General features: G+C 50.9%; 1 protein-coding gene across 1 annotated transcript in view; it reads right to left on the reverse strand.

The window, feature by feature from the left end:
* Positions 1-1,204: 1,204 nt before the first annotated feature.
* Myo1h (myosin IH) overlaps positions 1,205-15,263 on the reverse strand; it is a 40,643-nt gene continuing 26,584 nt past the window's right edge. Inside the window, exons 16-30 of the mRNA XM_075957715.1 lie at positions 14,130-14,210; positions 13,011-13,116; positions 11,418-11,535; positions 11,225-11,338; positions 9,770-9,846; positions 8,523-8,591; positions 7,040-7,124; positions 5,909-6,068; positions 4,973-5,056; positions 3,938-4,031; positions 3,779-3,834; positions 3,004-3,139; positions 2,686-2,756; positions 2,466-2,563; positions 1,205-1,428 (exon numbers count right to left, since the gene is read on the reverse strand). Of these exons, the coding sequence (XP_075813830.1) occupies positions 1,299-1,428; positions 2,466-2,563; positions 2,686-2,756; positions 3,004-3,139; positions 3,779-3,834; positions 3,938-4,031; positions 4,973-5,056; positions 5,909-6,068; positions 7,040-7,124; positions 8,523-8,591; positions 9,770-9,846; positions 11,225-11,338; positions 11,418-11,535; positions 13,011-13,116; positions 14,130-14,210 (1,479 nt within the window). The 3' untranslated portion in view covers positions 1,205-1,298. The remainder of the gene's footprint in view (positions 1,429-2,465; positions 2,564-2,685; positions 2,757-3,003; positions 3,140-3,778; positions 3,835-3,937; positions 4,032-4,972; positions 5,057-5,908; positions 6,069-7,039; positions 7,125-8,522; positions 8,592-9,769; positions 9,847-11,224; positions 11,339-11,417; positions 11,536-13,010; positions 13,117-14,129; positions 14,211-15,263) is intronic.

Here is a 15,263-nt window from a genome sequence, read left to right on the forward strand (position 1 = left end):
CTCGCATCTGCCTTGTGGTCTTTTGGGGATTGCCTGTCTCGGGGCTGCAGTGTACAGCAAAGAGCGAGGGTGCGGTCTGGAGTCATTGTGTAGTGGGGTGTCACACCCTCCAGGAGCTAACACGCCTGTGGGAACCTGGCCCAGTCCCTACAGCATGGAAGTGTCATTTCCAGCAGAATTCAAGTTGTGCATCGCAGTTAAATTTCCATTATCCCGTGTCTTAGCAGCTTGACAGACGTACAAAGTCTGCCACCCACTTCTTGGTGTGCCTGAATTGGGATCTCCTGGGGACAGGTGGATGACTCAAGGTTGACTCCCAGCAAACATTTGGGTGCATTACCACTTGGCACCCAGGAAACTGGGGGCTGGCTTTGCATAGCACAGCTTCTACTGCTACAGTACACTCTCCAGGAGCTGCTGGATGAAGTCCGTGCTTGCTCAGTTGGAACAGAAATAGTGACTTTGACTTTAGAGGGCAAAGGTCATTCTCTGTCAGGTCTTCTTCCCTGTTGACACCTGAGGAGAAGGAAACCTGGCTTTAGAGTCTCAGCCCTGAAGGAGGAAGCTACCATTGGGAACCCTCTACCTCCTCAGGGACAGCCAGCTTAGAAAGCAATGCACAGAGACCTGTCAGTGCACCATCTTCACCCTTGTGTAGGCACGGAGGAAGATGGGCTGTGACCACAGAGTCCTGGAAACATCTCACGTCACTAAAAGACTGCCCACTTTGCATTCAAAGTGACCCTTTTCACTTGTCCCTGGCCGGGGACGGCGGCCACTCTGCTGTGGAAGGCACTTGTAAACAACCAGTTTTACATGTAAGCCTAAATGTATGTAGAAAATGCATTTCAGAGATCCCACCCACAGCTGCTTTCAGCATGTTGCTTCCTTGCACCACACCACCAAAAACCGTCCTCGGGTTGCTGCGACCCAGAGAGGACTCTGGGGACCTTGTCACCAGTGAGTGAGAACTCAGCCTCCAGTTTTCTTGAGGCAGTGGTTTCATATCTCTGAGTCTCCTTAGACCTAGGATCTTCTGCATCTCAGGGTGGTACCTGACCACACGGGAGAGCTTTTGTGAGCCAGTGAACAGCTGGGCTTTAAGACTTGTGAATGATAATTGGGTCATGTGACCCTCTGGTCCACTGACACCTGGCCTCTCTGTCTCTCTCACTACTAAGTTAGTATTTCAAGAGGCATTCTGTACCTTTCTTCCAGAGTAAATCAATTGGGACCAGAGGGGGAAATGAACCAATTTGGTTACATGCTTTTACATATCATCTAGTGCGTCCTCCCACTCAGCCACCTCTTTCCAGCCAGCCACTCACCACTGTTAGCTGTCCGCTTTTATCCTTATAGACTTGGTCTTCTACTCCAGTCTCAAAAAGTATTGTGCCTTCTTTCCCAGGACTGATGTAAAACTGCAGGCTTAAAACACAGCAAGGGGCGAGTTACTGACATGCCTTTGAGTCTACGAAAGAAACTCCTTTGGGAAGCTCCCCTCTCTGGCGTTTGTATCCCTGCTTTATTATACTGTTTGTTACGTATGTGGCCAGTCAGAAGGACATTCTCACAAATGTCTCGCGTGCTTCTGCAGTTACTCTCAAACCAGTCCCACACTTCGGCTCTTTAAAGGGCTATCTGGGGGCTGGAGAGATGGCTCAGTGGTTAAGAGCATTGCCTGCTCTTCCAGAGGTCCTGAGTTCAATTCCCGGCAACCACATGGTGGCTCACAACCATCTGGAATGAGGTCTGGTGCCCTCTTCTGGCCTGCAGACATACACACAGACAGAATATTGTATACATAATAATAAAAAATAAATAAATATTTAAAATATTTAAAATAATAAATAAATAAATATTAAAAAAAATAAACGGCTATCTGGTACTTGAATGATGCCTATGTGGTTTACTCTGCCGACCACAGCTGCTCGAGGATTCCTCCGAGGTCCGTCAGGACAGAGTGCGTGCTCACACTCTACCTACAAATTCACCCCTTAAGTTGTGAAAGCTGGGGGCAGAGCGAGGCCTCTACCGGGAGCATCCGGCTGGAAGGGGCTGCGAGCACAGCCGCAGTTGCTGTGGACACTTGGGCTGCGCACAGGAGTCGGCTGTGGCCTTCAGTCCACAGTCTCACTGCCAGCCTTGGGGCTCAGGCATGCTGGGTAGCCTGACATCAGCCGGCCTTGCTGGGGGACTGAACAGCTAAGGCGCTGCTCCAGTGCTACCGAGAGAGCCGACCAGTTCTCTGTCTCTCGGTGCCAGTCCTTTCACCCCCACCCCAGCAGAGGTGGGCCTGCACCCTCTGGGCACACTGGGTCAGTGACAGCAGTCCCAGGAGCATCAGCACCCTCTTTGAAAGCTGAGAAAGATGACTCCTGAGGTCAGTGATGCTCCTTTGTGTACCCTGAGCCCAACAGATGGGACTCATGCTGGCAGCCCTGTAACTGTGACTAAGCCCCTACCTTCCTTGAACAACGCGGACGACATGTTCCTTCTTAATCAGCATGGCCAGTTTAGTGGCCACCTCAAATATGTAGTCACACTGCAGGATGGCGTCCCCCTGTGGAGACGGTGACAGAGCGGGTTCAGGATGAGTGGTTTGAATGTGGAGGCTCTGCAGAGTTCCACTTAGTTTCAGCCACAGCAGCTTCCACACCAGCGGAGGCCGGAGGGCACAGGTACCTTTTGCCGTTTGTCCCCTGGTGAAACATGAATGACTAGGATTCCATCGCTCAGACTGCTAGTGGAGACACCTGAGGATAGATCCAGAATTCAGAATTAATGAAGAAGACGGGGCCTGGGGAGATGGCCAAGATTGAGGACCTGAATTCGGATACCCAGCACCCACATAAAAATGAGACATTCAGGAGTATCTGTACCCCTCCCGTGTGTGTGTGGGGGGGGGGAAATAGTTGCATCCACTGAGCCCCAAAGCTCAGTGAGTAGCCCCATCCCGAAACATGAGAGGCATCAGACACCCACTTGAGACTGCTCGCCTACCTCTCAGGGCTGAGTACTCGATCTTCTGCTTGATTTTGGAATGTTCCACCACATACGCCGCCCTGGTAGTGAGGAGGAGTTGCCTCTGCCGTGCCTTGAAGCCTTTCCTGTCATACTTGATGACTGGGACGCCATACTATAAGGTGGTTGGTGTCAGCGGAGGAGGGCTGCCTCAGACTGACTCAGCTTTTGTATTAACACTTTTGCTTTGCTGTCCTGGTTCTGGAAGGTTTTGATTCTGAGTTCTCCCTTACTACTCAGCCCTCTGAGGAAACTGAGACTGCGGATCCAGCCTCCTGGGTCTGCTCTGATAGGCCAGCAGCGAGGAGAGCACTCATGACTCCTGGGTTTTCACAGTCATGGGGGAGTCTCCATTCTCTCATACTTTTCTCCAGAACCAAACCAGGGCCTCCCTCCTCACCCCTCAGGCACCCCCCAAAGTCACACCTGACTGGCAGCTGTGTAAAGAGGAGGTCAGTACTGGGGTCATCAATCTACTGCTGCTCACCAGTATGGTGTCTCTCATGATACAGGTCCTGGCTACATCTCTTGTTTCATAGAAAAGCAAACCAAGATGGTTTGGGGGTGACTGGAGGCAGGAATGGTAGTAGACCTCCGTTGGCAAATGCCACCTAGTGCCCAGAGTAGCCGTGCGAAGCCCCAGCGAACCCAACTGCACCCCTGTGCTTTAGCATTTCTAGACACTCGGAGGGAGAACATGCCCTGGCCTCAGACAGAGTAAGGGTCTTGGCGGAGGCCGCACACAAGGGTATACCTGGATCTTTTCACTGCCAAGCAGCTGGAGCACTTTGGGATTTATGTCGCCTTCATCTAGGGGAAGGAGCCAGAATAGCAGGGTCACCACCCTGTAGGGAAGACCTGCCGCCTGCCGAGTCTGTGTTCCTCCCTGCCTCTGATCCAAACGCTTACTCACCCAGCCGGCTGCGGGCGAAGGGCTGGTTTAAGCTGTCTGTGTAGCCGTCCTTCTTCCCCCTGAAGATTTCGCTCGTGACCACCTTTTGCTGCATCTGGAAACAGACAGTTCAGAGCGTAGACAAGGTGGCCCTGGGCTGCTTCCCGGCAGGAGCCTTGTCACAGATGCTCTACAGCTCACCCTGGTGGAGACTGGGCTGGTACTTTTGTGGGTACCCTTACACTGGTTTGTGGGTGGAGGTTTCAGAGCTTCGGAGAGTATGGTGGTTTGAAAAAAAGTCCCCCCAAAGGGTGTGAAACTATTAGGAGATGTGATCCTGCTGGAGGAAGCGTGTCACTGCGGAGGAGTGTTTAGAGGTCTCATATTCTCAAGCCAAGCACAGTGAGACAGGCCATTTCCTGTTGCCTGCCTATCAAGATGTAGGACTCTCGGTTCCAGAGCATCTGCCTGCACACCGTGGTGATAATGGACTAAACCTCTGAAAATGCTAGCCATCCCCAATTAAATGTTCTTTCGTAAGAGTTGCCATGGTCAAGGTGTCTCTTCACAGAAACCCGAAGACAGGGAGCATCTCTCTCTCCTAAAGCGTCTCTGCAACTCCAGCCCAGAGGTAGCTTGTGACCCACTGCTTGTATTTGTAAGTAAAGCTTTATTGGGACATAGCTATGGTGTTTGTATATACATGTCTGTGACTGCTTCCTGCTATAGCAAGAAAGCAAAGGAACAACAGGGCATTTGGCCCAGAAAGCCTCAAAGACTGACTGCAGCCCTTCACAGAAAAGACTACAGGGGCAAGAGTCCCCTGGCATAGGCAATTCTGCCTCGTGCAGTGCAGGGGCCTCCTTGATTCTGTTCCCATGGTAACAACACGGGGATGCTAATTGTAGCTGCTGCTATTTCTCACCTCCTTTATAAGCCCATGGGAATAGTGTGACCCTTGGCTCATAGGTAGACGGTAAACGTCGGCTTTAGTACTAAGACTCTGATGTGCAAGATTTTCCCACTACCATGCAGATGCCACATCTTCTGCCCTACCATGGCTTTCCTCTCGGCTGAGACTCCCCGGCAGTACTTCCGAACAAGATTCCTCACGCACATCTTCCTGAGCAGGTTCGAAGCCTGTGTGGAGAACACGCCTCTTTCCCACCTGCCTCACTCCTTCCGTGGGCTGTGGTGACCCACGTGGCAGCTTAAGGGCATGGTGCTGTGATCGAAGCGAGACATCAGTATCTTACACTCGGTCAGCACCCCTGAACTAGTTCTTGCTAACTTGATCAGAGCTTCTAAAGGGGAGGCTGTGGAAATGAGACGAAGAATCTCACAGGGTGGGACTGCGGTGGATTCCAGGGATCCTAAGAGGAGCTGCCACTCTGCTTTGGAAGCGCAGTTCTCAACCTATGGGTCATGACCCCTTTGGGGGGTTGAATGACCTTTTCACAGAGGTTACATATCAGAGATCCTGCATATCAGATGTTTACATTATGATTCATAACAAGCAAAATTACAGATACGAAGTAGCAATGAACATAATTTTGTGGTTGGGAGTCATTACATGAGGAACTGTGTTCAAGGAGTGCAGCATTAGGAAGATTGAAAACCACTGCTCTAGAACATTCTTTGTGGAACCCGTGACAGTCAACAGTCACTTAGCTTCAAGACTGCTACAGCATGGTTGGAAACCATTCAGAGTGCTCTGCCACGTGTCTGTAATTTCAGGACGTGGGAGGCTGAGGCAGGAAGGTTACAGGTTCAAAGCCAGCCTGGGCTATATAGTAAGCCCCTGTGTATTTAAAAGGCTCTGTCTAAACGTGTCTGTTGGTTTTATAGCCCCACTGATGAATTCTGAGGCATTCCATTTCTTCTAAGAGCTTTGAAAAGCAGCCCTGTTGAACCAAAGGGAAACGGGACACCCAGAAGGTAAGCTCTTAGCACCCCACCATCTGCAGCAGTAGCAGCCCACTATAGATTTACATTTTCCAGGATGCCTGGAGGCCTCAGCCAGCTCTGGTCCAGCACAGTCTTTGGCACGTGGTAGCGAAGATTCAAGATGTAATTCTTCTTCACGAGCACTACAAACTCCTCATTGTCAGGACAGAGGGGTTTGTCACGATTGATGAAACCCTTGATGAACCTCAAGAGGAAAGTGACAACGGTGGTTTACTCAGCCACACGGCCAGGAACCCCACCCGCCACACCTGCCCCAGCACCACTCTGTTCTAACTAGCTTGAGGTAGTTGCCAGTTTAAAAATGAGCGGCATGACATAAAAGTCAGACGTCAGTTTTCCCTAAAGAGGAAGGCTGGCCACGCTGGCCGGTGCACGTGCACTGGGCACAACGATGACCGACAGATGGCCTCCTGATTGGCTTGCAGTCCCCACGGCACCGTGTCCATCCCCATCTGTGAGACTTGCTCCCTTTGCCTGCCTCACTCTGGAAGCCATCTGACTAAGGGATATCACAACACTCAGCTGAGCTGTGGCAGTCAGGATTTGGAGAGCTAACAGCTGGATTCCCAGCCTGCTCTAAGGGCTGATCTTTCTGTACAAACCAAAACCGCAGCTGGAGAGATGGCTAAGATGCTACTCAGTCACGAAGGCTGAAGTTCAATCCCAGCACCCACAGCAGGCAGCTCACAAATACCTCTGCTCCTCTTCCAGAGAGCCAGGGCCCTCTCCTGCCTCACATTCACACCCATCTGCATATATACACCCAGCAGGCAGCTCACAAACACCACTGCTCCAGCTCCAGAGAGCCAGGGCCCTCTCCTGCCTCACATTCACACTCATCTGCATATATACACCCAGCAGGCAGCTCACAAACACCACTGCTCCAGCTCCAGAGAGCCAGGGCCCTCTCCTGCCCACACTCACACCTCTGCCCTTCAAACAGTCACAGAGAGCCAGGCGGCCTACGGCACACCCCTTAATTCCAGCACTGAGTCAAAGGCAGGAGGATCTCTGAGTTCGAACCCAGCCTGGTCTACAGAGTTCCAGGACAACCAGAAACAGAAACCCTGTCTCCAAAAACACCAAAGAGTCACAGAAACCCCAGCAATCCCATGAGCACTGCAGCGCGCTGGTCCCTGGATACCGACATCTTACCTCTGGATGATCTGCACAGCCCACCTTCTCCTCTTGATCTCCCTCCGAGCCAGGGCTCCGCGCCAGTAGGCTTCTAATTTTGTGGCTGAAAAGAAGCCGCTGCTCATTAGAAGGTAGGATGGTCATGCAAAAGTACCGCTGGCTTTTCCAGAAGGGCCCAGTCATGTGACTGCCCACCTGTGGGCCCTGCTGATCCCAGAGATCCTGACATTTCATACCTGCTGCTCAGAGCAGGGTAGCAGCAGGGGCTGAGAGAATCTTTTGGAAGCTGAAGGTTCCAGGAGGGACCACCCTTGAGACCACAGCCTCATCTTATCCCTGTACTTAGTTTCTAGCACCCAGTGCCAACTTCCAGTTCCACATTCAAAGATGGAGATTCACAAGAGACGTGAAAAATTTGGGCCTGGCCTGCCTCCATGTTTAATCAATCAATTTCAATCTCAATCTCTCTCTCTGTCTCTCTCTCTCTCTGTCTCTCTCTCTCTCTGTCTCTCTCTCTCTCTCTCTCTCTCTCTCTCTGTCTCTCTCTCTCTCTCTCTTTCTCTGCCATCTCTTCCCCCATGTCAGCAGTGTTTTTATTGAATATAACACATTGCAGTACTCAGAGCCCATGGGGCTGCTGGACCACGGTCTGATGACCAGCTGCTCATTTATATAAAGTTTTATTGCAATACAGTTAAATCTGCTCATTTACATACTGCCTAAAGCAATTCTGAGGCGGCAGCAGCACAGTTGAGTAACTGTGGAGACTGTATGACCCACAGATGGAGAATATTCCTGTCTTGCTGATCTCTGTCATAAAGGAATAGTATACAGCTTTGAAAAGAAGTAACCATGCATCTCCTGGTTGAATTTCAGAAACAATTCAGAGAATAAAAATCCAGCCATAAAATACCAACACCTGTCAAGTTGTGCTATTTTGGGACGTCCATAGATGATAAAAATATAAAAAAGAAAAATGGAGGAGTAAGAACCATAAAATTCAACAGAAAGTCTAAGAAACAGGGATGGGAATATCCCTTGAAAATGTCATTCCAAATGAGTTTTAGTGATGTGCAAAACTTTAAAGGAAATTACTCTTAGGGGATGGGGAGATGATGCCGTAGTGAAGTGCTTCACTCTGCAACCTGGAGGACCCGAGTTCAAATCCCAGTACTCATACAAAAAGCTGGACATAGCAGCATATGTCTGCTCCCAGTGCTAAGGGATGGTGGAGGCAGAAGATCCCTGGGTCTCATTAGACTTTCCGGTCAAATCAGTCAGTGAGACCTTGTCTCAAAAAAAATATGGTGAAAAGAGACGGAAGATGCTCATCCGTGACCTCTAGCTTCAACAGGCGCACATGAACACAAGTTCCTGACACATGTAAAGTCTGTGCATGGAACAAGTGTAGGCCACCATGCCATGATTACAGAACAGACAAGGGTGTAAGGATGGGGTAGACAGGGAAGGGCTCATCACACCCTTTCCTGCCCGACCTCACCTGCTTGTCTTTTCCTCATGTAGTCTCTCCTCCGCAGGCAGCCTTTGTATGTAGCTTGGATTCTTGAAACTTAAAACAAAAGTTTTGATGAATTGGCTTCTGTGTCTTTATGATTCCCAGAAGCAGGAAGGACCGACCCCCACCCCACCCCAGAGTTGGGCTCCAGAGCCTGCAGTGTAACCGTTCTTAGGGTGCTAAGATTAGACAGGAGCAGCTGGCTCCATTAGGCCTGGCTCCACGGGTAGAGGAAGAGGCGGAGGTAACAGTGCCCCAGTTCAGACATCATCCTCTCAACCCATCCACAAGGTGGGAAGGACATGGGTGCATCTCCAAAGGAAGCACGCAGGCTCGGTCAGAGATGACTAGCGGCCTTAGGAGGACACCAGCTGAGCAGTGTGAGCACCCGGACACCCTTCAGCTCTGACCCCCATCACCCCCTCCACACAGTGAAAGGTCCTACTAGAGGCCAAGCTCACAGAGGGCCTCAGACACCAGCAACTGCACAGCCTCTAGGAAGAGGTGCTGACGCAAACCCCTGAAGCCTGGCTAAGCCAGTGCCTTCATCTCACTGGTGGGTGGCCATGGGTACCTGCTGCTGGACGTGCTCAGTGGTAGAGAGCTGGCCTAGCATGTGCAACCATCAAACCTTGAAACCAGACTGGCCCAAGTTCAAGCCTGGCTCTGCTGCAGACCAGCTGTGTGATATTCGGCAGCTTCCTGGCGTCTCTGTGCCTCAGTTCTCCTGAATGTGAAGTGGGGGCAGTAGGCCTACTCACAGGCCTGGTCTGGAATGTGACTTGGTCAAGGACTTGATGCACATGGCACAGAGCAAGGACCTCAGCTGCTCAGTGTGCAGAAACAGGAAGTGCCTGGTCCACCATCCAACTCCTGTCACTTGCCATTCACGGAAACACCTTGGCTGTGGGCTTTGAGGGCAAACTTGTTGCCATCACCACATATGTAAAGGAACTGGTGAAGGCTGGACTGAGGGGCGGGTCTCCCATAACTACACTTCGGCATGCATAAGGGTCCTAGAACGCCACAGCCTGGACATAGAGCATGTCTCCTCCTGCCCTCGGAGCCCATCAGTCCAGAGGGGTCCATCATAACCCTATAGCCCCACACCTTATCCCTGGTTCTTCAGTGAGGTCTTTGAACACATAGACACCCATGTTTGAGGTTTTTCTTCCCTCACTCCCTGGTTAAACTTTTTTATTTCTCTTGAAAGTGGGATAAAAAGATCATACCTAATTGATGTTTACTAAATTCAAAGGCATCTTCAGTAGCAAACAGAGTTCTGGGAAAGCGGATGAATATTTTAGTTCTAGCAAAAGCAAAAAGAAACATGTAATTATTGGCCAGTCAGTCACCACCCACGATGGGTGTCCCACCCCCAAGGCACGTCCAATCAGAACTTTAGAATGTGACCTTTGTGGGGCGTGGCTCTCTTTGCAGATGTGATTTTACAGTAGGGACAGAGGGGAGAGAGTAAGTTAGAGCAGGTCCTGAAGGAGTGTCCTTTATCAGAGCTAGAAAGGATGTGTAACCAAACAGGCAAGAGCAGTCCTGTCAGTGCGGGAAGGCCCGGAGCCTGCCAGAGCTCCCAGAGATGGTGAAGACCTTCCAGATGGAGCCTGGCCTGCCCATGCCTTCCTCTTGGACCCTGCACTGTGAGAATGCATTTCTGCTCTGGTGACTTTTCATGTAGCCCTAGAGAGTGAATCTACCATGCTACCTGAAGTTGCTCACAGTTATGCCTCTGGGGTTTCAGGAGGGATGCTAAGGGGCACCAACTACATAGTGCCTTGTGCTGGAGACTTTCCCAGAGCAGCTACTGCGTGGGGTGGCAGCATGCCATGCCCTGTGATGCCAGTTCCAGGGTTATAGAATGTGCATGGATTTGTGTGGCCATCTCAGGGATGTGGATGGATTAAGCTGAGCCAGAGCTGGCAGACTGATCATTGGTAGAGCCAGGGGCAGGCATCCCTGAAGCAGGCAGGCATTCCTGAAACGGTCAGGCCCTGTTGTGTAAGAACTGGTCCTCTTGAGGCTTGAACACAGTTCTTTACAGCCACACTAGCCCTGACCAGAATGACTAACAGTACAGACCCAAGTCATCCTGGCCATTCTGAGTGAGTGCCCAAAAGTAGTCAACACATGGGAAAGATCTCTGCTCCAGATACTGGATCCCTACAGTGGTACCCGAGGTTCTAGAATACCATTTTGGCTTGCTAAGAATGAAGCAAGATGAAGTTAGTTCTCTGTGAGCAGTAAGAGAAGCCTAACCAGGGCAGGCAGGGCCCTATCCTGCCCCCTTTTCATTTGTAGGCAGAGGCTCCACCCAGCAGTGGCACCAAGCCTGAGACACCTGTCTTCTTTGCATCCACTCATTCTCACTATGACCACACAGCTGCATTTAAACCTAGTAGCAGAACTGGCTTTCAAACAGAGTTTCCCAAAAAAAAAAAAAAAAAAAAAAAACCACAAGGCAATTCCAGGCATGTCCAGCTCTTGGGCTCTGTGCAGCCATGGACACCAGTGAATAAGAATTTTAAAGATTTTTTTTTCCATTTCAATTGAGCAATTTGCAGTGAGAACTTTGTTGACGGCAGCACTGTACCTCCACATCAGAGGCTGCACACGCCTGCTCCATGCGGATCAGCACAGGGGAGAGACAGTTTGGGGGCTTCCCGGCCACTTACTTTCCTAACTTGTAGTCCTGAGGTTGGTAGCCGATATACTTGATCAGCCTCTCGACACCCTCTCCTGGGGGGCCGTGCCAGTGTGGCCAGGTATCTGGGCACAAAGACTTGTACCTGCCAGGAATGGAGAAGGACATATAGAAGCCATCGGGACCCCCTACAGTGCCCTCTGCGCTAGCCCAGAGGTCCTCACCTTTGCAGGAAGTGCTCATACTTGCGCCTGTAGGCGAAGCCTGCCCGGCGTACACGCAGGTGCTCCATCAGTCCCAGGTACTTAATCTGGTGACTGATGAGGAAGTCGTCAAACTTGCCTTTGGGGAAATAGAAGAGAGAGTGACTGGAAAGGCTCCCTCAGCTCCACCTAAGCCAAGCTTCCAGGCTGCTGCTCCAGGCTGGGTCCAGCCACAGAGACCGGCTATTAGGCCTCAGCTGTGTTTCTTAGGTGGAAGGGATCTAGTTTCTACTGACAATCCCGAAGTCCACTAAGGAAGCTCGGAATCTCACGGGCAGCAACGGGCTGAAGGGCTTCTTCCTGTTGTCACCTCTCTAGGGAGAACACACTTCAGGCCCTGTCACCTGCCGGGGCTCTGCTCAGAGAGCTTAGAACGAGAACATGCCCTAGAGTCTCAGGCAGATCTTCTGGAAGATTGTTCACTGCTGCAGAGAATTCTCCTGTCATCTGTCACTCTGATTCCTGTCACCTTGGACACCTGTCTGGCATCACCAGGCTCTGTCCGGACCATCAAAGAAGCCCTTCTCAATATGTCTATCATTTGTTGTTCTTATTTCTTTTCTTTTTTCCCCTTGCTTACCTCTGCCTCCTGGGGTGCTGGGATTAAAGGTGTACTACGATGCTCAGCCCTTTTCTTTTTTTTTCTTTTTTCTTTTTTTTTTGGTTTTTTGAGACAGGGTTTCTCTGTGGTTTTGGAGCCTGTCCTGGAACTAGCTCTTGAAGACCAGGCTGGTCTCAAACTCACAGAGATCCGCCTGCCTCTGCCTCCCGAGAGCTGGGATTAAAGGCGTGCGCCACTACCGCCTGGCTGCTCAGCCCTTTTCTAAAGTTTATTTTACATTTAAAATGTGTGTGTGTGTGTGTGTGTGTGCACGTGTATGCCTGTGTATGCATACATATGTGTGTGCATGCATGTGTGCGTGTGTGTGTATGTGTGTGTGCGTATGTGTGTGTGTGTGTGCAGGTGTTCTCAGACTCTATAAGAGGACATTGGATCCCACAGAGCCAAAACTACAGGCAGTTGTGAGGCACCTTTTATCAATGCTGGGAATTAAACTCGGCTCCTCTGTAAGAACAGTATCTGCTTTTCATTTTGGCGCCATCTCTCCAGCCCCTTCTTTTATGTTTCAGGCTCTCTCTTTCTCTCTCTGTGTGTGCTCACACACGCATGTGTGGTGGTAAGAGGGCAGCCTCAGTGTTAGTCTGCCCTTCCTGTCTTGTTGCAGATAGGATCCATCCTGCTGTTTGCGATGTGCACTGGGACACCAGGTTAGCCCATGAGCTTCCAGAGACTCAGTCTCAGCCTCCCATACCTCCATAGGAGCACTGCCTTTACAGACACGGCTTTATGTGGGTGCTGGGGATTTGAACTCAGATCCTCACACTTGTAAGGCAAGTGCTTCACCCACTGAGCCACAACCCAGCCTTCTTCTATTGTTAGAGTTCATGTTCAAGGGCGTGGCTGTGGTGGCTTTGAGGTTAAACCCGCCACCCTGCTGTGCTCCCACCCCCCCCCCCACCCCCAGTTCCAAGGTCTCTGAGTGGGTGACTCACTGGGCTCCTTTCTCTCGTTAGGCTTGATGCAGCGGATGTACGAAGGCTCCTTGGAGGTGAGAAGTTCCAGGAGGCTACTCAGGCTGTTCTTAAACTGAGTCCCAACCTGTGTGGTGAAAACACACTGAGCGCACACCCAGCTAAGGCTCCAGCCCCTGAGGCCTGACCTCTGCCTATTAGCATTCTGCCCACTGACTGGAGGCAGCAGATGCCCTGTTCTAGGATGATGAGTTCCCATTGCTTTGGGGCTTGCCAGGCAAGAGCGGCCGGCTTCTAAGGCACATCGAGATTTTCCTATCTTGAGCAATGGCTGGGCCTGTTGACAGGGAGGGGGCTGTGCCTGGGGTGCTAGGTTCCTTGCTCAGGCAGACATCCACCCAGGCTCTTAGCTTCACCCAGGGGGAAGCAGTTGCGGTATTACAGCTGGGATCTGAGATGTCCCTCGAAGGCCCATGTACTGGAATTATAAATCTCTGTGCAGCAGCTTTTACAGTGACCAAAGATCCCTGACCTCACTGAAAAAGGAATCACTGATCGATTCAGAGGCATGGTCTTTGCGTATAGTGGTGGTGGTGGTCTTTAGGAGGGCGTGGGTTCTTTAAAAGACATGGCCTAGTCAGGAAGTAAGTTACTAAAGCTGTGCTTTGAAGAATACATTTCCCACAATCCCTTGTGCAGGCTCCACACCTTCTCTGCCAGGGTATGCCATGCCACCCACAACAGGAGGCCTTGGGGTGCAATCTAAAGTCAGGAATCAAATCGACTAAAGTTGTCTTCCTTTAGGCTTTGTCACACGCAGAGTACCTCAGGGAGCCAGGTCGCCACTGGGTCCAGCCCCTCTGTCTCCCCTGAGTTTCCTAATTCTCTCCCTCCCAGACTGTAAGCCCCCCCCAGGACAGGGAACCCCCAGCCCAGGACAGTTGCCTGCACAGGAGGTGTCAGTGATGGTCTGCAACAGAATGAATTGATACAAAGTGTACACACATATTTTGTGATTGTCTGTTAGAGAAAAGGGGAGAGAGGTGACTTCAGAGGGGGCAGGTATCGAATAGTCACTGTCCCCTGGGACTTTTGCCCCCTTGCTAAACCACACCAGCTTCTCAGTGCTCGCTTGCTCACCGTTGGTGGCCGTCTCCGGTTTTCCAGCTCTGCCACCAGGAAACACTCCCTCAGAATGCTGTTCTGGGACCCACACAGCACCTGTGTGAAGAGGACCAGCATTGAGCTCGCTGCTCTAGGAATCATCGGAGGCCAGGAGACAGCAGAGCCACCCTCTCCATGGGCACTTAAAGACATTCCCCCCTACAGTAAAGTGGGAAGCCACACAAATGGCTTCCACGCTCAACACTGCCAAAGAGCACACTGGGAAGAGGCATCTAAATGCAGCAGCCCCAGCCTTGTGTGCTTGTGGGGGCATCTGGTTTTCTCTAACATGATGACATGAGACTTTCCCCAGCCCCACTTAGTGCCGGGGAATAAGCCAACCTATGCACAATCAATCCCAAGAGTGGGGAGTAAGTGGTCGTGCAAGGTGCAATGCACTTCTGTGCAGGGAAGGACGGGGACACACAGCCTGGCCTCCAGCTCTGGAGGAGAACTCGGAAGCCGGCAGATGTTGGCTTGCAGGAGGCAGACATGGTGGCATGAAGCCAAACACTCTAGGCTTTGCATTATCTGGCCTTGCTCCATCAATTTTCAAAAATAATCTGTTATAAGAAAAATGCAGGCCCTTTTATTCTTGTTACAATCATACTGGGCACCTTGCACACACTAAGTCCAAGCCCAGCCTCTCCTTGTTCGTCATTTTCCTTCTCTTCTCATCTTGGACTTCGTTTTTTTTCTTTTAGACAGTTTCACTAGATAGCCCTTTAGGCTGGCCCTAAACTCAAGATATTCCCATCCCCCCGTCGAGTGCTGGTGTGTGCCACCACGTCTGGAAGAAGTCCTTAATTTAATAAAATTAAGACCATACAAAATGTGCTTCTATTTATCTAATAGAGTTTGTTCAGCCTTAAAGCAGGAAATCCTGTTGGTTTTCTTAGACAGGGTCTGGTGTCATCCTGGCTGGCCGAGAACTCCCTGTGTGGCTGAGGATGACTTCATCTTCCTGGTCCTAAGTGCTAGAGAGGATGACAGACTGCCATAGTTCCAGTTTAGGACACAATGCATGGGCAAGAAAGTTCCAGAACTTCCAGAGCCACCATTGATTTCTGTCATAGGCCATGACCTCACCGTTAAAAACATGTGGGATGA

Source organism: Microtus pennsylvanicus, chromosome 1 (assembly GCF_037038515.1).
Source record: "Microtus pennsylvanicus isolate mMicPen1 chromosome 1, mMicPen1.hap1, whole genome shotgun sequence".
Taxonomy (NCBI): Eukaryota; Metazoa; Chordata; class Mammalia; order Rodentia; family Cricetidae; genus Microtus; species Microtus pennsylvanicus.